Below are 20561 nucleotides of genomic sequence, written 5' to 3' on the forward strand. Positions count from 1 at the left end.
GGTGCGTCTGAGGCCGAGGGGGCGGGGGGAAGGCAGAGGCCCCTCCCCCTCCATTAGCTCACTGCCGAGCGTTTTCCCCTTTATCCCGGTGACAGACCCTGTCTCCTGGCGAAGGGCACGGCATTAATCACTCCGGCACGGGTTGGCCCGTCGCACCCCGCGCCGTCTTTGTTCGCGCCGGGCGATCAGCGGGCGATGATGGAGGGCCGGGGACGCGGCGCGGACGGCGATGTCGCCCCCGGCCGCGCCCCCGCGCCGCCCGTGCCCTGCCCCCCCCCGCCCGCGGAGCCAGCCCAAATGTCAGACGCATTAACGCCGCGGCGTAATGAAGCGGTTAAATGTGAAGCGGCCAAAGGTCCCGCACGGGGCCCCGGACCTCCCGGTCGCCATGGCGATGGCGCTCTGCGCAGGCGGGTTCGGCGAGCTGGGCGAGAAGCGGTAGGCCGTCCCGAGGAGCCGCTCGCTCCGAACCGGCCTCACCCCGTACCTACCCCCCCCCCCCCAAAGCTCCTCATCTGTGGAGAGCAAGGGTCTCTCAGGCCCCAGGAGCCTCCCCAGGAGGAGAGCGTCTCGCTGGCGCGGGTGTGCCAGGCACCGGGAGCCTCCCCAGGAGGAGAGCGTCTCGCTGGCGCGGGTGTGCCAGGCACCGGGAGCCTCCCCAGGAGGAGAGCGTCTCGCTGGGTCCGCTGGACGGCGGTGATGGCGGCGTGGGGATGAGTGCTCCTAACAGCTCCGTCCCGAAAGCGCTCCCTCAGCCTCGGGCCCACTCTGCCGAGCGCATCCAGCCCCCCTCCCATCGGGAGAACAGCGCTCAGAGCTGCGCATGCACGCACGGTCTGCCAGTCGCCATGGAAATGGCCCTGCGGAGTGTCGCGCGTGTCATCTCGTTTGTGAGGGCTGCAGCAGGTACACAAACGACGGAGCCTGATCAGGTTTGTGTGATGTGAAGCAGTCACTCCTGCAGTCTCCGGGCCCGGTGGGGCCCCTCTGATTGTGAGCGCTGGTGTGTTGCGGTGTCAGGTGCACTTACAGCGGGACTCCCCGTCCTGCCTCTCCCCGGCTCGTCAGCCTGTGACTGACAGGTCCCTCGCTGTCAGAATCAGCGCGGAGTAGCCGTCGTCACCGCCGCGCGTCAGTCACCGGCGAGAGCGGGGAATCAAACCGGGGGCCCCCGGAGAGCTGGCGGAGCGGCCGGGCTCAAAGGGGTGGGCTCAGCGAGGCTCCGTCGCCGCTGGCGCTGTTGGGCTGGGGGGGGGGGGGGCTGCTTTATGACGACCGGCCCGTCCCCTTGGGAGACCCCTGTCAGCGCTGCGCTGAGCTGGCGGGGCGGGCGGCGGTGTGAAGCCCGTTTTTACCCCGCCTCGGTTGGGAGCCCGGGCAGGGGATTATGGGCCTGTTCGGGGGAGCAGCGCCGGAGTCCTCCAGCAGCGGATATATTCGGTGTGGATAATAAGGCTCTAATGGGCATGTTCATGGATTTCACCATTTTTATAAAATGTTTTAGCTTATCTTTGGGGAAAGAAGACTTTGTGAAGGCCAAGCAGCCGCTGACAGTTGTTTTAAAATATTTAAAGATATTCTTCATGCCGTTTTACAGAGCGATTAAATTTAAATGCAAGGATACCCTCTTTCAGAATGATTTCAGCTAGACAGCTGACATACGCATTAGTGCATTTCTCTGCGCTTTACATATTGGTTTGTTCACTGCTCTCTACACCCATTCATTAGTCATGTATAATGTGTAAGGGATCGTTATATTGCTGAAGATAGCCCTGAATTATGATGATGTTCGGTTTCGCTTGTAAATTCTCTGGTGTGGCACATTTCAAACATTCTTAGGAAGGTTTGAGAAGTGTGAGTCTTCCCTGTTGTGATATTATGAAGGGGAGAGTTGGGGTCTTCCCTGTTGTGATATTATGAAGGGGAGAGGTGGGGTCTTCCCTGTTGTGATATTATGAAGGGGGGAGGTGGGGTCTTCCCTGTTGTGATATTATGAAGGGGAGAGGTGGGGTCTTCCCTGTTGTGATGTTATGAAGGGGAGAGGTGGGGTCTTCCCTGTTGTGATATTATGAAGGGGACAGGTGGGGTCTTCCCTGTTGTGATATTATGAAGGGGAGAGGTGGGGTCTTCCCTGTTGTGATATTATGAAGGGGACAGGTGGGGTCTTCCCTGTTGTGATATTATGAAGGGGACAGGTGGAGTCTTCCCTGTTGTGATATTATGAAGGGGACAGGTGGAGTCTTCCCTGTTGTGATATTATGAAGGGGACAGGTGGAGTCTTCCCTGTTGTGATATTATGAAGGGGACAGGTGGAGTCTTCCCTGTTGTGATATTATGAAGGGGACAGGTGGAGTCTTCCCTGTTGTGATATTATGAAGGGGACAGGTGGAGTCTTCCCTGTTGTGATATTATGAAGGGGGGAGGTGGGGTCTTCCCTGTTGTGATATTATGAAGGGGAGAGGTGGGGTCTTCCCTGCTGTGATATTATGAAGGGGACTTGCACTTCTTGGTAAATTGTATTTGTCCTAATACTCTAGCTTAATCTTCTGCCTAGTTTGGCTTTGCAGATGTTAGACCAGGATAGTGTTCATTGTTCTCGGCTAGAAATAGCTGTACAAAATAAGTAACTGTACCTTACTGAACCCGTGTTCAGCAGTTGTCTACGATCATGAAAATGCACTTCTTGTACGTCGCTTTGGATAAAAGCGTCTGCCAAATGAATGTAATGTAATGTAAGGTGGGGTCTTCCATGTAATGTTGATGTAATGTTTCCTCCGTTCTCTCTCCCCAGTCCCTGGCCCCCCTATGAGGCTGGTGTTTCCCGAGGTGCGCCTGACGTCGGTGAGGGTGGTGTGGCAGCCCCCAGCGGACCCCAACGGTGTCATCATGGGTAAGTCCCGGCGGAGGGGGGGAGGGGGACGTGGCAGCCTGTCTTAAGGGGGGCCCTGTCAGGATAGGAGGTAGCGGAGGTGTGACAGATGAGAACTCCCACTCAGCCCTGCTGTCAGCGCGCTGTAATCCCCCCCCCTCCCCCTCCCCCGCCTCAAGCCCCCCCCCCCCCCGCCCCCTCCCCCGCCTCGCACACATCCACGTCTGAACAGCCCTCCCCTGCACTGGGCCCCCCGGCTCCCGCCCGCCTCTCTCTCTCCCACATTAATTGGAATTTGGGGGGGTGCGGGTGCTGCGGAGCCGCCGGGGCCGAGTATCGACGGGCGCGGCGGGGAAGGGCCGGGGATAAAGCCTGTCGCTGCCGCGTAGTTAAAAGAGTTTTGTTAATGGCGGGTTTAATGTCTGCCCAGGGACAAAGGGCGCTGGCACGGTGGCGGTTAGGCCAGTTATAAATGGCTTACTCCAGGTGCTAAAACGCACCGAGCTTTAAAGCATTTGTTCCCTCGGGGGCCCGAGGTGGAAAGAGTTTTTTTTCCTGGCCGGGTACAAATTGCGATTTTGGCAAAATTTGACGGTCCGAGCGGCCCTGATTTAGAGGGCGGGGAGGGATCAGCGTTTTCCCCTCTGACGCGCGGGTTGAGGGATCGCGGCGGCGGCGGTGCGTACTTACCTTTGGAAACGTGGCGATGGTGCCGGTGAATAATCCCGGCTGGAGAGCGGGAGAGGGGCAATGTGGGCGCAGTAATATGATTAAGCTGACTGCCAGCTTGCATTGAATCACACCGCTGCAGAATAACAGCAGGCTGTACCTCAGCGCTGAGGCTGGTTCATACGGGGGGGCGGGGGGGGGGGAAAGAGCAGATAAAATATGTTCCCTGGGTGCTAACAGGAAGTAGAGGGTTTATAGCTTCAGTCTACTTTGTACCTGCTGAATTATGCAGTTTGGAACAGTTTGTCGAGAATTTGAATTGAGCTCTGCCATTTAACCATTGGGTGAAACATTGGGCAGAAGAAATGACATGGCGTCTGTTTGTTGATGTGAGCTGTGGAACGTCTTTCAGTAATTTTATCTCCGCCTCAAGGTGTTTTTATGGGCTGGTTGATGGGGGGAAATGCATAGGGCCTGTCAGACTGCATACATGCCGCACGTGCTCAGTAATCAGTCATGTGCTTCTGCTGTTGTCTGCATGCATACTGACGTGCATCGTATGTGCCATTAGCATTGATTAATGGGGCCTCGCTGTAGGGCAGTGCCAGCATGTAGCCACGGGCGAATTTAACGCCGGCGGTATGAGAACGTTTCTGAAGTGAGAGCAGCGGAGGAGACCCCGCGAGCGGCTAGGGAACGCGTCGGCGCCGCCGCCCGCCGCGCCAGGGGCCGGATGAGAAATGGACGGGTGCGTTTTTTAAAGCTCTAATGAGCGCCGTGGCAGTGTGAGTTCTGGCCCGGCTTCGGTCGGGCTGCACGGCGCGCGCTTCTGCAGCCATAAAGTACCCGTGGGGTCCTGGAGCCGGTCCCGGCCCGCGCCGAGGAGCACTCCATCAGACGGGCCGGGCGCCGAGCGCGCTCGTCTGAGAGGGCCGGGGGGGGGGGGAACTCTGGAGCGGTGCGTCTCGTGTAAACGGCCCGAGGGGATAAAAGGGTCACGTCCGCGTCTCTGTCTCGGTCCTCCTAAATTCCGCTCCGCTCCTCTTCTCATTGGAATGCGGCGTGGCGTGCGCGTTTCAGCCGGAGTCCTGTGAAGCCTGTTTTGTTCGCAGCCGGGCCCGCGCTTTAATCCTGTTTTGGAAGTCATTGAAAATCAGCTTCCTCGCCCAAACCCCCGGACCCTTCTGTCTCCGGCTTGGGCGAGAAGACCGACCGCTCGCAGCGGAGCTCGGATTTTAAACGCGACGCCGAGTAATCCCTCTGAAATCTGGCCCGGGTCCGGCGCCCAGACGGTCATGTGAGCCGAACCGCAGAGCGCACGGGATTGTGGGCGAGGCAGGAGGAGGGGAGAGAGAGCCAGGGAACCCAGCGTCCCGCACGGAACTGACTGTGACTTCAAAGGGCCGAGAATGTGGACCCCCGTGGGAGAGCGGGCCCCGGAGTGAACGCCGACGCAGGGGCCCGACGGGGCGGGGGGCCACGCCTCCCGCTAAAGCGATCAGAGGCCGCGGCCGCTTGGCCAAAAATCACCGCCCCGCTTACTTTACATGCCTTTCCTTTTCCCGCGCAGAGACAAACTGACAAACAGACTGACGGGCTTCGGTCAGAAGTTTCAGTCTGCGTGACTCTCAGCGCGGGGAGTTGATATCTCACATTCTGATTAAAGGCAGCGCCCGTCGTGAGAGGATTACTCCTCTGCATCGGGTCGGCCTGCCGCATTACTGCGCGCCAGCCTAATGCCGTCAGGTGCCCCTGTCTGATCCGTGCCGATGGCGCGTCCCTCTGACAGCCCGAGCTTGTTTGCCGTTCTCGTGTATTTCACAGTATCACCGCACGGCTGGACCGAGGGTGAATAACGAACGTGCCTCCGGATCTGGAGTGGTGTGAACTGCATCCAGAGCCATAGTGCTAGTTTAGCTTCTCTGTTCCCAGCCCTCTACTGCACCTCCCTCTCGCACCCGTATTCATTATGTGAGCTCCAGGTGGCGCCCTCGAGCAGCGCGTCCTCCTGGTTGGTGTCGCTGCACACGTGGCCGTTCGCTGCGTTTGGGCCGGCTGAACTCTTCTTGTGACGCAGGGAAGGCGCGTGTTTGGGGTTAGGGGCAGGCGGGAGTGGGTTAATGTGAATGCGCTGCTTCAGCGTCGCTGCCTTTCCGTTCTCTTTGGCCCTGCACACAGCCCACACTTTTTATTATCCGGCTTACAGGAGGTTGCCGCGGCAATCAGGCCAGAGTTTAAGCATAATGATTTCTCCTTTACATGTGGAGCTAATGCCATTAAGAGAATTGAGTGTTTTAATTTAAAGTAATGCAATGCCGGCTGGCGTTGGGCGGCCCATATTGGATTGAAAGCGCGCGTGTATTTATTTTGATAATGAACACACGCGGAGAGAGGCGGGCTCTGGCGGAGCTGTGTGTCTGTGTTTCCGTGCCGACGTGACGGTGCTCAAAGAGCCCTCCCTTCCAGAAACGCGCTCCTCCGCGTTCTTTTTGCGGTCGGTTTTTTTTTCCTCGGCGAGCTCCAGGCCGGTCGTCCCGTGGCCGCCGTCGAGAGCGAGCGCCTGGGCGTGACCGGCGGGCCGAGGGACGGGCCGTCAGCGGGGTGACGAGTTGAGGAAATGAGAGCCCCAGGACCGTAAGGGTGGCAATCCAGCCAATTACATGGCCTGCTGCCTGGACCCGCGCAAACCTTTTCCAAAGTAGCGGGCGAGAACAGGACACGGGTCAGAGCTCTGGAGTAATATAAAAACAGAGGGAGAATGCAGCGGCCTGAGAGTGGCACTCCCTGGCTCTCCGGCGGAAAGCTCCGGAAACAGAGTGGCTGAGGCGGCTCCTGTTCCGCTCGGCGCTGACGGCGCGCGGCGGGAGCGCTTTAATGAACCGGAAGCTCCTCGGCGGGGACGGTGGCGCTCGGGAGGAGAGCGATGGAGGCGCGGGAGGCGTGGCACGCGGATAAACGGAGCGCTCCGCCGAACCGCGTTACGCCATTTACATCGGGCGTGACTGAACGGCGGGATCGGGCCACTCCCAGCAGGGAAAAGATGAGGGCTTTACCGCCCGGGCCAACTGTCCACATCTCACATTTATTAGCCACTTAACCTTCACTCACTTCCGCTACAGCCCCTGTCCTGGAGCCAGCTTAACAATAATAAAATGTCATCTGTCTGAGACGGGGCTTCAGCAAGTTTACGACACAGCGCATCTGAGGATTGCATTCTTCAAACGCTGGGCGGGTGGGCGAGGGGGCAGCGCCCATATATGGGCATGCTGTCAGAGGGCGAACGGGCAGCACGTTCCGGAAACGCGGGAAACATTAAATGGCCGCTCTCAGACGCGGCGGTTCGGCTTGCGGAGCGCTGTCCGCCGTGGATCCCCCTGTATTTACTGCAGGCTTCTGAAAGCTTTCTTTATTTTTTCTTCCCCCTCCAGAGAGAAATTTTCTGAAATGCATTATGACAGAATTGCGGAGGAGTAATCTGGTTAGTGATAGCACCCAGCGTACGCATTCAGAAGTTTTCATCTCCCGTCTCAAACGTTGCCTTGAGTGTACTTAGAGCTGGACGGTGGCACAAATGTGATAATGCAGCACAGGCCTGTGAGTGGCTCCTGTCCTCCCGTTCCTGTTGTGCCTTTTTTCTGAATCAGGCTTTTCCTACTGACTGCAGTGTTGTTTTGATAAGAAGACATTGCTTCTGGTTGCACTTTTATCTTATCCTCCGGTCTTATCTTAGAAGTTCCATTGTTTGGTAAGAGGTACGGTGTTTCCCGTGCGTTGAATTTACTTTGGCGGTATTAAGCGCTACGAGTCCCCCTGCAGGAAGGACGCGGCTCATGTGTGTTTTCCTGCTGGCTTTGTTACAGGGTACCAGATCGCCTACCGCCTCGACGCCAGTGACCCTAACAAGTTCACCACGGTGGAGGTGGGCTCCAACGCCCGGCAGTTCACGGTGACGGGCCTGGCCCCCGAGTCGGCCTACGTCTTCCGCGTCTCCGCCCGCACCCAGCAGGGCTGGGGCCTGCCCGAGGAGGCGGTGGTGATCACCACGGAGAGACGAGGTGACCCCGCCGCCACGACCTCCCGACACGTTCATCTGCACCACCACACATGCCCAGTCACGCGGTTAGGGACCGTCTCAAAAGTGCCGTCCTCGTTAATCCCGTGCAGCGGCCCCGCGCACCCCTTTCCTGTGTCGTCATTGCCCTAATGCGGCTGTCACATGCTGCCTGGCGTGAGCACCGCGGAGCAGCACTCACGCGATTAGTTTCCACGATCGTAATAATGTGTTCATGCCGGATGAGCCGGTATTTTAAATCCAATTAGGCCTTTTTATCCCGTATCGCGGAGCACCGTTTTTATTAATCTCGCGATCGTTTTTGATTTACACTCTGTACAAGAGAAGCGTCGAGCTTTGTGTAGAACCGAGAATGTGATTTCGAGTGTAATTGAATGGACAACTGTAATAAAGAATACGCTTAAAACGATTTGCAGTCCCCTTGTGCAGAACACCACTGTATTAATCTGAAAGGTCACCACTTGTGTTGATTATCTTTCCACTGCGCATAAAATTGGATATTTTGGTGAAGATCGGCGCGGCGTCGCCTGAATAGAAAGCGGGGCGCCCCGGCCCCGTTACAGCCCCGCGCTGGCGTATTAAAATAACACGCGCTCCCCTTAATGCTCAAACGCCAGCGGAGGAGGGATGAATAACGGAGGGCCGCGTTCGGAGGAGTGAGCGCTGATTAATCAGGCCCTAAAAACTTGTGAGAGACAGGTCACCCACCGACAGCCTGTCCGATCGATAGCCATTTTATTACACAACCTGCATGTTTAATCACAATCAATAAGGCCTACCTTTAAAATTAAACAATTATGCTTCTCTCTATTGAGTTTTTCTATTAAAATCGATGGCGGCACGCGGTGTTGTGTTAAGGGACTTTGGGGGAGGGGGGGGGGGGGGGGGGGGGGGGGGGGGGTGTGACGGGGCGGCCCCGTACTTTGGGGACCCGCCGCCTGATTATTCACGCCACGGCGGGCCGGGGGTCGATCGATCCCGCCGCTCTCTCGCTGTCACAGAGGAGCTGACCCCCCCGGTGGGGGCTTGGTTGGGATGCACCGTTTGAGGCTGTCCCTGTGCCTGTCCCTGTCCCTGTCCCCCCTCCCTTCCCCCCCCCCAGACCGGCCCCAGCCGCCCAAGAAGCTGACGGTGCCGCAGAAGGACGTGCGGTCGCGGGCGCTGCTCCTGCGTTGGGTCCCCGGCGGCGACGGCTCCTCGCCCGTGCGCTACTTCACCCTGCAGACGCGCCAGCTGCCCGACGGGGACTGGCACACCCACTCCGCCGCCATCAGCCACAACAGCACCTCCTGGGAGGTGGACCGGTACGCCCCGCCCCGCCCCGCCGAAAACGCCGTCTCACGCCTCAGCCCCCGCCTCAGCCCCCGCCCCTCAGCCCCCGCCTCAGCCCGCGCCTCAGCCCGCCCCTCAGCCCGCCCCTCAGCCCCCGCCTCAGCCCCCACCTCAGCCCCCGCCTCAGCCCCCGCCAGCCCCTCAGAGACGCGTCTCAATCTGTCCGCCTTATCTCTTCACCCCTCTTCAAATAAGCGCCGCGTTTAGCACCCCTCTTCAAATAAATGCGCGACTTTAGCACCCCTCTTCAAATAAGCGCGCGTGCTCAGAGCGGGGAGTCTGTCTCAGGAGGGTCTGGAGATGGCCGCTGCGTAACAGGAAGCCCATCTTATGCAGAGAGATAAAGTGCAGCGTTTCCTTTGATGGGGTATTTATGGGTGGACCGGCGTGCTTATCGGGCCTTACATATATGCTAGTGATGGGGGGAGATGAACTTAGAGCATCTCTCATACTCCCATCATGGCTCTCAGCCAAAGGCCTTGCTGCTGCTGCTGCTGCTGCTGCTGCTGCTGCTGCTGCTGCTGGGCGATTTATGAATGATCTGGCAGGAGCCTTATTAAGAGCTGAGCGCACTTTGTCTCCGTAATGATCTGCTAAAGCTCCCAGTGATCTGGATTGCAGGGCAGCCTCACAAACAAAGGGGGTAACAGCATTGTGTTTGATTCCCACCCCCTCCCCCCCCCCCCCATCCCCCTGCCTTCATTGGCGCTGTGATTATGTGGCCATTAGTGAATTGGTGCTGTGTATGCATTGCGAGGCCTATTTTATCTTGATTATGATTACCCCCCTCTCTTAGATGAGTATTTCATTGCTCTCTTGCCTTTTGCTGTGCTGGATAAATGGCGCAGGCCTGGCGTGATTGTGTGGAGATTAGGCCTGCGAGACGGGGGGCCAGGGGGCGGGGGGCGGGGGGGTGGGGGGCGGGGGGGCGGGGGGGGAGATGGCCGTGGGGGCTCTTCCGGTGGCTCAGGTAATCAGCGCACTCTGCCGGCCCCGGTCACCTGGCCCAGGGGTGTCCGCACGGAGGTCAATCCTTCATTTCCTGCACCCCCCCTACCCCCCCCACCCACCCCCCCATGTCGCAAATTTGTAATCTCTCCCCGGTGGCTCTGAAAGCTAGCGCTGGCCTCCGTCCTCACGGTCGCTGGGGTTGGGGTCTGCCGGAGCCGTGTCCTCTAGCCGGCGGCGGCGCGGCGGCGGTGATTGGGGTCCGTTGGCCCCTCCCCTCCTCCGGCTCGCCGTGATTAGCCCACGCGGTGATTGCTCCAATCAGTCTTCGGTTGCCGGGGCAAATTGCCGTCCCTCGGCAGCTTCCCCCCCCCCTCGCTCTTAATTATGGGAGCGGAGCTGCCGGAAAGGACGAGGACGCTCAGCGTCTTCTCCGGGCGCGCGCGCCGGGTCTGTTGTGCTTTATTTATGTGGACGGAGCCGTCATCGCAGAGAGGAACCGGCAGCCCGAGCACGTGCAGTAGCTTATCTCCAAATGTCACTGTGAGTTTTTATCAGCCGCACGCCTCCCGGTACGTGTAACAGGTGCGCGTGTTCGATACCATCTCGCTCCCCTGAAACTAAGCCCGCCTTGCTGCCGGAGTCGTCTGCCGCGCTGCATCAGAGGGCATCCGAGCAAACTAACATTTTCCCCAGATTCTGCCTCTACATAGAGGTCTTTGTGCTCCTGTGATTGTTTACTTCTTCTTGCTTCTCTGGCAGAGATTCGGGTTTCCAGCGCGCCGCTCCCCCATTAGCGCCGCCCGCTGTATGAAAGGGTACCTGGGAAGGCAGCTCGGCTCGCCGTGTTTTAAATTTATTTTTTCTTCCCTTTTTTTTTTTAACCGAACGGGCGCGGGCGATCCTTTCTGTGCTTTTGAAGTGAAGCCGCACTCGAGAAAATGTGAAATAACCCGAAGGTTGTGCCTTCTCTCAGGCTGAAGCCCTTCACTTCGTACAAGCTGAGAATGATGGCGACTAACGATATCGGAGACAGCGCCTACAGCAAGGAGACGGACGCAATTACAACTTTACAAGATGGTGAGTGGAGGTGCGGGTGCCGCGCCCGGGCCTTTATACCCTATTAGATCCAGTATCGATTCCTTTCGTTTGTTTCCCGCCGCCTAACCGCCAGAGAAATATGATCCGGGCCCTGGCTCGGCCTCTGGCTCTCGGGCCCGCGCCCGGTGACCGCGGAGAGGCGCTCGGGACGAGAGCCGGCCCGGCTGCAGACTCCATTACGGCTCTCTCCCCGCTTTATGATCGCTGCACATTTCCACACTAGCAATCTGTCGCGTGAATAAAAGAGATCTATTAGCGTAGTTCACTTTATTGCGTGTATCAGGGGGTGTAACGGCCAGCGATGTCCAATACACCTTGGCACTTCCGAAGATATATTAGCAGGGCGTCCGGAGAGGGAAATGAGCCTGGTCACCTGTACCTAATGCATCAGGCAGTGGCTGTGTGTGCCTCTACCGCCTGCCTGCCTGCCTGCTGTTGGGAGAGAAGCTGAGGACCAGCCTTGGGCTTGGAGTTCTGTCGTGTGACTGATTATATCATTGGACCCTGCTGCTGTTTTTCCTGTTTTCGTGTATAAAAGCCTTCATGAATTCAGAGAAAACGGCACGAACATCCAGTGCCGGGCGTGAAAACAAGCCCGAGAGAGAGAGCAGTGTTTTAGACTTTTTATTTTAATGCCCCCTCCCTCATCCAAGAAGTGCATGCCAACCACTCACCCCCTCCCTTTCCCCCTCTCACAGCGAGGGTACTTTAGGTAGGGGACTTTCATTTATTTATTTTTTTTGCCGTTTGGATGAAAAGCTTTTAAGGACGGGGCAACTGAAGCCTGACTAATTGAGAATCAAATCCTCATGTGTGTTCTGTTTCATTGCAGTTCCTGATGAACCACCTGTTATTCTGGCGGTAAAGCCATCCACAACGACCTCTGTCCTTGTTCAGTGGCAGGTATGTAAGCCAAATTTCGTCTTCCGACTCTGCATTTGGCTATTAATTCACCTTTTACTGAATCAGATGTGAGCAGTTTGCCAGTACGGCAATATGCAATGCTGAAATAAAGAAAAAAAAGTACAGAATAGATGGGCAGAAGCAACGTGTAAAGCAAGAAGCAAATCTGCGTAGTCATGAGTGGTGTGAATGTAGTCCAATCACACCTGCATTCATGACAGTCCTGTAAGCTGCTATAAGCAACCCAAGGCATAGCCCACAATGGGCCAGATTAGCCCCTGATCAGGCTTCCTCTAAAAAAAGAAGTAAACCTGAGACCCAGCACCCAGACAGGGCTGAATGTTATGTTCTGTACTAGTTGTTATGCGAATTGCATTCCGTGGCCCCATGCTGAAGGTGATGATATACAGTCTCGGAGGTAAAGGATCTCGAGTAGCCTTGGTTAATTAATATACATCATGCAGACGCTCCGTTTACAGGTACATACTAAAAAGGCGCATTAATTAGCCGTAGAAACCCTTATCCACTGACCTAAGGAGTCTCGGATCATCTTCCCCTAAATGTGATAGTCTTATCAATAGAGCAGTGGGCCTCAGTGAGTTAATTACTTTCACAATGGACTTTTGCTAATTAACTCCTGACTCGGCGCTCCACATATTTAATTCTCATCTTTTATTTATCTATTAGCTGTTGCAGAATGGGGCTGGAGTGTGGGATTGTGTGTGAGACACGGGGTTGGAAATGGAAGCTTCTGGAAAGAGGCCCTTTTTAATGTGACAGCAGCAGCGGGGCGGCGGGGCGGCGAGGCGCAGGGTGTGATCTTTGATGCCGTTTTTGCACGTTGCAGCCGCCCAAGGAGGAGAGCGTGAACGGGGTGCTGGTGGGGTTCCGCCTGTTCTACCGCGAGCTGCAGTACGAGAGCGCCCCGGCGGAGCCCAAGGAGGCCCCCAACCTCTCGGCCGCGCGCGCCGAGATCACAGGTGGGGAACGGGCCAGGTCGGCCCAGCTCTGGCCCGGTCTCGCCTGCGCCTCCTGCTGGTTTCAGCATTCCTGTGTTCATCCATTTCCATTTTTTGTTTTTCTCCTTGATTTTACATTTTGACTGTCCGTCAGTGGAACGTAGATTGAGTTCTGTGCAGTCCACAGAGTCCAATAGAACCAATATGTACTCTGTTAAAGTTAAAAGTACTCCATCAGAGTTGGTTTTACATTGAATATTTTCCTGTGTATTTTATTTATTCGTTTTTATATATGCACTGCATGGCCAAAAGTAAATGGACACCTGACATCCAACATCTCACACAAGAATTGTGCGCATTAATATGGATTTGGTCCACCCTTTGCAGCTATAACAACCTCCACTCTTCTGGGAAGGCTTTATACAGCTAGAAGAGCATTAGTGACACTGATAGGACGATTAGGCCCGGCTCGCATTTGGTTGATCCCAAAGGTGTTGGATGGGGTTGAGGTCAGGGCTCTGTGCAGGCCAGTCAAGTTCTTCCACACTGTTCTTGACGAAACCATTTTTATATGGACCTCACTGTGTGCCCGGGGGCACTGTCATGCTGAAACTGGAAAGGGCCTTCCACTGTTGTGGAAGCACAGAATTGTCTAGAATGTGATTGTATGCTGTAGCATTAAGATTTGCCTTCACTGACTCTAAAGGGGCCTAGCACAAACCATGAGAAATAGGAGCGGTTCAGATACTTTTGGTCATATAGTGTATGTGTATATATGACAGGCCCATGCTACATGGGGGGAGGGGGTGACTTCAGTATCAGCTCTTCATTATGGAGCCTGCTGTTGCGCTCGTCTCCGTAGCAATCAGCCGGGTATTAAATGTGTTCAGAACGCACATGCCTGGAGCTGCGGGGCCTGGGGGTGTGTTTAGTGCAGTGCCACTGTTCTGGGCGGCAGCGCGGTACCCTGCCACTCCTTATGCATTCAGCGCCACGCTCGCCGTCTCGGAATTAACACCGCCCCGCGCACCCCCCCCCCCCCCACACACACCCCCACCCCACCCCAACACAGCGGCTGAGCCGCGATCCGTCCCCGCGCATCCCCCCCCACACCCACGCCCCAACCCAACGCAGCGGCGATCCGTCGCCGCGTGCCGAAAGCAAGCGGGAATGGCGCCTAATGCGTTTCCTCCCGAGCTCGCGCCGTTCGGATGTGACTGACGCGCCAGACCTCCTGACAGACGCCCGTGTCACCGCTCCGTGGCGAACGCGCGCAGCCATCTTTATTCATGTGACTTTGAAGTGCTAACGAGCTGAGGCGTGTAATGACTTTGCTATCGGCAGCTGAGGAAATGAGTCTGCAGGAAGGGTGTGTGTTGTGTGTTGCCGTGAGGAATGTCCAAATGGCTCTGAATGGTATTTATATCAGCATACCATAAAGGATGCTGATATAGGCAATTGGAAAGGTAACTGCATCCGGTTTTTTTCCCGGAGAGCTCAGTGTCCATCTTGGAAGCATTTGATGGTGTATCTGGTATCAGTGCGCCAGTATCAAGAGATGGAAAACTTACTGAAGTTGAAAGGCAACCCGCAAAGATTTTCTGTAGTTATTTTCGTGCTTGTGATGTTTTTCTTTCAAGCTATTTTGTGATGCAGACTTTTCTCATATGTAACAAATTATTTTTTCTCTGTTTCCCTCAAACAGCCAAGAGCACTTTCAAGACTGTGAGCAGTGCTTGGTTAACAGAATTCGAGTTAACGCGTAAGTTTCTTTTAATTGCTGGTCTATTTAAGTGTGCTTTACTTTGAAGTTTTAACAAAATATTCATGCTCCTTCTGGCAAAAGCGCGTAATCCCAAACGGCGCACCCTGTTCTGTGTTAACAAGCACTTCCTCTAATTTGCCTATTTTGTCTGTGAACCCGGGAACAATTTAGCCTCCAGATTGTCAGTGGTGTGTCACATTCCCTGGTGTACAGTAGAGCCTCAGAAGTCTGGAGAAGTCTTTTTTTCGTGTGCCGTGCGCAGTCGCATCTCTCCAAGTGCACAGACGAGCGCTTGATCCCCCCGCGCCGCGTCGCAAATAACCGCGCTTTGCATCCGGAGACGCCGGCGTAGCGCGGCTTGTTAAGACGCTCTCAGTTAATGAAAGGCTGCTGTCGTGGAGGCCACCTGATTACAGAGTGTGACCTGGCATCTGTGCCGTTTTTTTCCCCTGTTTCTAAACCTCACACAGAAATATCAAACGATAGCTAAGCTCTCAGTCTCTCACACACCGAGCAAGGGAACCTACCTTTATAAAGCCTACATTCATCAACCCAGATGGTGGTTTTCTTTTTTAAAGGAGGAAAAACAGCAAGATAGAAATGCCCCCACAAGCACCATCTGTGCAGATGGTGGACTTCCTTCTGTACTCAGCACTGCAGCTCTTTCAGTCTGGAGAGGGGCTTGTTAGTCAGAGCATGGGGTCCAGGGGAGGAGGTGGAGGTCCCCAGTGCTATTTCCCAGGGGAAGGAGCAGATCTATAAAAACTTGTTAAAATTCCTCTTCTCTGAGATCCTCAAGCTCACCCTCAGCTCTGGCTATTGACAGTTGCCTGATGGCACCTCTGTTTTCTTAACAAGAAAATAAAGATCTATGACGGTCTGCAGCAATTATCCTTATCTCAATACCTGCACTGGCTTAAATTTGGGAAAAGAAAGAGTGGTATTGTTTCAGGCTTGGAATGAACAAAAAGACAGTAACAGAAGAATGTGTGTGCTTTTATCTCCAAAACTCTAGTGGATATTGTTTTTTTAGTGAAGATTCATATATCAAGCTTTTCTCGATATAGACAGTACACAGACAACGGCAAGCGTTCAGGTTGAGCGTACGTGTTCAAAAGCATAACATTGAGGGCTACCACACATTACAGTTTGCATCCAGGAAATTAGGAGGGGGAAAAACTAAAAGAGCACAATGATGGGTAGAGCAATAACTGAAGGGACGACAAGAAGAAAAACAATGAGGAAGTATTTGGATATGGATGCTTTGTTTTTTTTTAAATGATGAACTAAAGGTTTATCCAGGCTTCTAAATGAAGCACATCCATTTGAGTGCTTCGGATGAATCAAAATAAATCCAATACATAAATATGTTGAACGTTCTGATGTGTGGCGTACTCCAAGTACAAAATATTTCTTCAGTATTACAGAAATATTTTCTGTGTTCTGGTGGGTTGCGTGGGCGTGACTTGTACTGGCATGGCAACTGTCCAATGTTTTCATTCTTCCTCATTACGCTTGCCTCCTCAGAGCTGAACAAGTACAAACGCTATGAGGTCGTGATGACAGCCTACAACATCATCGGCGAGAGCCCGCCCAGCGCACCTGTGGAGGTTTTCGTTGGAGAAGCAGGTAGGAACCGGGCCCGTATTACGTGTGACATCACAGTAAATCGAGTGGCTTTAGGTCGGCGCATCACGGAGCCCTGATTACACACGGGTAACTGACTTATAGCGCAGTAAAGAACGCAAGGGCTTTGAGCAGGCCGCTCAGCTCCATCCAGTCAGAGGTAAGCGTGCTGCGCTGAAATGGTGGAGTGACTGTTTGTGTACGCGTTCGGCATATCGCCATATCTTTTCTTTCTCTTTTCTTTTTTTCTGTAAACTTCCTGTCTCTGAGGGATATTTATGCACCGTCATTACCATAATGGTCCCATATATATTCATTTATTTACAAATTTGATGTAAGACAACAATTTTATAAATGAAACGTGTGGGTGATGTGCAAGAAGTTCAGATAAGTTCAAGATATTTAGTGCCCTATTAAAGCATTTGTGATGATCCATTATTCAGCTCCCTGTAGTTATTCCATTCATCAATCAGGATAATGCCTGACACCGCCTCGGTTTCATTTTTTATCGTAATTATCTTTCCATAACTATCCCCTCTTTAAGAGTGTGCATGTATGGCTCGGGGTGAAAAGAGGAGCCCGTGCATTTCGGGGCTGGGAGAGGGAAAGCGGGCCCGTGGGAGGGAGCTCATGGCGAGCTGACGGATGTGAGCGTGGAGTCCCGTGCGCGTCAGTGCCAGCTCTGCTCCTGATTAAACAGGAGAGAGAGGCCCTTAGTCCCGCCCCCTGTGGGCTGGCTCCTCCCACCCCGCCCTGCTCGCGATGCGTTCCGCCTCAGAGCGATGGCTGTCACCACGCCCTGCTCCTCGCCGTCCGCCACATACATCACCGCCACCCCCTTCCATATTTACGGCCAGCGTCCTCCCCACGTCCATTTTTCAACCCCTCGCTTCTTTTTTTCCCCTCCTCTCCGGGTAATTCTACCCTTTTTTTAATCAGATTTGTTTTGAAAGGAAATGCCTCTGTGTCTGTGCGTGTGACTATACATCATATTCAGAAGTGAATTGCTCTTCCTCCGGAATCTCAATAAGTTTCCCAAAGTTGCGCAATAAATCAGCGCCTCAGGAGGACATGTTTATTGGAAACTTTTTTCTACCCTCCTCCTCCTCCTCTCTCCTTCGGCTGTACGCCCATTCGCGCGAGCGGCCCTGACGGTTCGGACGCCGCGGCAATCAGCCCGGCGCCGCGGGGGGTCTTAATGACGCTGGCTACATCGACGCTGGCTGTGCGCGGCCATTAGAGTTAGAGGCTCGGTCACGCGCGGTTCTTTCCGGAAGCTGTTCTCGGCTCGTTCCACGGCGCGTTCACGCAGGCGGGGGCAAACTCAGGTGCGTTAAGAGAGCTCGTCCGTGCTGCTTTAGCGGTAACGCGGGCGCGCACTCCACCGAGCGCCGTGCCGATTTCCCCGCCAGCGCGCGCGGTGGAAGCGTTGTTTAAGTTCCGGGGCCTGACAGCCCCAGGTTTCCCAGCTGGCCGTTATTTGGACAAATGGGGTTGTGGTTGGCCGGTATCCATTTGGCTTCTTCCCGGGCGCTGGTAATAGATTGGTGAATTGGTGGCGTCTGTCTCCTGTCAGACGGGTAATAAGCGCGCTCCCATCCCCGCGCCGTGACCTTCTGTTCCGCCGGGGCGCGTTTCTCATTCCAGCCGGGGCTGACAGCCGTCTGACGCTCGCCCGGTCGTTCAGAGCGAGGGCGCCCTGTCTCCCGCGCCGCTCCGCTTGTTCTCTCCACGCAATTTACGATCGCCAGATTTGCAACGCGGAGCGATGGTGTCCTGTGTGCGGGCGCGTTTCTCATCGCCGGGACCGACAGGTCGGACGGCGCTTGGAACGTCTCTGTTTTTGGGGAAGCGCGGTCCTGTCCGGGAGAGGGATGGGTCGTAAAGAGCCGTCGTTTACACGCCTCCATGCATACGCGTGGTTTTTTTCTCTCTCTCTTCGGCGACCTGGGTGTTTTGCGGCGAGCGATGGCAGCCGCTGTGGAGCTGGCGATGGGCGAGTGCATTATCTCCCGGTGAGCGATCTGAAAACGGCCGGAGCGCCTGGAATGAAACTCGGATACAGACGTGTCCGTCCGGCTACAGAGCGATGGGCGCCGGGCAACGTGGACGCCCGGGTCGGAATGACTGGTCTCTGAGGATGTGGCTCTCTGTAGGGATCAGAATGTAGATTGCATGTGCAGCTTTTCAGGCGAAGCGGGAGGAAGCCTACAATAGGCTCTGTGCCTTACACATGAGCTGCAGATTCTCTTCATCTGGTGAATTCCATGCCCACGTATCTTAGCTTTCTCCTTACATTCCCATTGCCCCACATGGGCATGACTGCAATCTTTACATGGTGTCTTTCTCCTTTTTTACACCCAGGTTCGTCTCTCTCTCTTCTACCCTTACGTTTGTCTCTTTCAAAGGATTACTGACTTCTGCAACAGAGCGTTGCATCAGAAGTTGAGGTCGTCTCATAAGGAGCTGAACAGGTTATGCTCCATTCATAAGCTAGCTCTGGACAGTGTGCAGCAGGGCTTTTTCTGCAGTTCTGCATTTACACTGCTCCCAGCAGTGCTGCCTCTGTTCAGCTTCACCCTCCCTGCTTAGAGTAATCAAGTACGATTGGGCTTTCACATCATTGAAGCTTTGTTTGATATGCTGGGCATTGTGAAACCAAATTACTCAGACCAGTTAAGACCTTCGGAACTATAAAACACTGTTCAAACTAGGCCGAATTGCTTATCCTTGCCCGTCATTGTGAATACGCGTATAGGAACCGTTCAGTGGATTTGACATAAGCTTGGACGTGAGGAAAGGAAAGGGAAAAGGAATAAACGCAGGATGCAGCCTGTGGAACTGAAAGGCTGTGTAAAATGTTTTCTCTTCCGCGCTGCCTCCCTGGGTGAAGCTTGACCAATAATACAGCCCCCCTGCAGACTGCAGCCTGCCGCTCACAGTGGGCCCTGGCACAGCCTGCCGCTCACAGTGGGCCCTGGCACAGCCTGCTGCTCACAGTGGGCCCTGGCACAGGCAGGATTCAGCACAGCCTGCCGCTCACAGTGGGCCCTGGCACAGCCTGCCGCTCACAGTGGGCCCTGGCACAGCCTGCCGCTCGCAGTGGGCCCTGGCACAGGCAGGATTCAGCACAGCCTGCCGCTCACAGTGGGCCCTGGCACAGCCTGCCACTCACAGTGGGCCCTGGCACAGCCTGCTGCTCACAGTGGGCCCTGGCACAGGCAGGATTCAGCACAGCCTGCCGCTCACAGTGGGCCCTGGCACAGCCTGCTGCTCACAGTGGGCCCTGGCACAGCCTGCTGCTCACAGTGGGCCCTGGCACAGCCTGCCACTCACAGTGGGCCCTGGCACAGGCAGGATTCAGCACAGCCTGCTGCTCGCAGTGGGCCCTGGCACAGGCAGGATTCAGCACAGCCTGCCGCTCGCAGTGGGCCCTGGCACAGGCAGGATTCAGCACAGCCTGCCGCTCGCAGTGGGCCCTGGCACAGGCAGGATTCAGCACAGCCTGCCGCTCGCAGTGGGCCCTGGCACAGGCAGGATTCAGCACAGCCTGCCGCTCGCAGTGGGCCCTGGCACAGGCAGGATTCAGCACAGCCTGCCGCTCGCAGTGGGCCCTGGCACAGGCAGGATTCAGCACAGCCTGCCGCTCGCAGTGGGCCCTGGCACAGGCAGGATTCAGCACAGCCTGCCGCTCGCAGTGGGCACAGTCTGCTCTGAGACACAGCTCTTACCAGCTACCGCACAGCCTCAGCTACTGCCCGTTCTACATATCATCTCATTTTTTTAATGTGTTTTGAATATATTATAGTTTTCAGAAGAACAGGTGCAAGGAAAGGAAATCTAAAATAAGAGTAAGACAAAGAAATGAAAAAATAGCTGTAGATGTTTTACTGATGTCTGTGGCACTGTGCCTCTCCTCTCTGAGCAGTTACAGGTGGTTGCCAGGTCGTTATAGGTCTGTGTGGCCTCTTGGCCAAGCGGACAGGTGCTTTTATTATGCAGTGGATGGGTACACATCTTCATTTTAAGAAACAGGTAGAGGTGAGCGTAATGATAGCGGTCCCTGGCACGGTTTCCTCTTTTTAATGGCGCCCCTATAAAGACAAAACGGCAATCTATAAGAGACGCTCCAGATGGCGTGCAGGTTATTTATGGTGTCCTTTCACCAAATTCCGAAGTTGTGAACAAATTGGTTTAGTCGTGGGCGGACTTCAGATTTTTTCTCGTTTTTTTTATGCTAACAATACTTTTTTCATCCCGCCATGGTGAGAGGTTTAATGGAGCAGTAAATATGACGGTCTTATAATGAACCAAAGC

General features: G+C 55.0%; 1 protein-coding gene across 5 annotated transcripts in view; it reads left to right on the forward strand.

Moving 5' to 3' along the window:
- Positions 1 to 20561, forward strand: part of sdk1b (sidekick cell adhesion molecule 1b) — a 351675-nt gene that overhangs the window by 314319 nt on the left and 16795 nt on the right. For all 5 annotated transcript variants that reach the window (XM_035405015.1, XM_035405016.1, XM_035405017.1 and 2 more), the window contains 8 exons: positions 2792 to 2890; positions 7399 to 7593; positions 8713 to 8914; positions 10867 to 10970; positions 11824 to 11894; positions 12742 to 12874; positions 14559 to 14615; positions 16146 to 16247. In XM_035405015.1, coding sequence (XP_035260906.1) covers positions 2792 to 2890; positions 7399 to 7593; positions 8713 to 8914; positions 10867 to 10970; positions 11824 to 11894; positions 12742 to 12874; positions 14559 to 14615; positions 16146 to 16247 — 963 coding nt within the window. The remainder of the gene's footprint in view (positions 1 to 2791; positions 2891 to 7398; positions 7594 to 8712; positions 8915 to 10866; positions 10971 to 11823; positions 11895 to 12741; positions 12875 to 14558; positions 14616 to 16145; positions 16248 to 20561) is intronic.

The sequence above is a fragment of the Anguilla anguilla genome, chromosome 2 (assembly GCF_013347855.1).
Source record: "Anguilla anguilla isolate fAngAng1 chromosome 2, fAngAng1.pri, whole genome shotgun sequence".
NCBI classification, from domain to species: domain Eukaryota; kingdom Metazoa; phylum Chordata; class Actinopteri; order Anguilliformes; family Anguillidae; genus Anguilla; species Anguilla anguilla.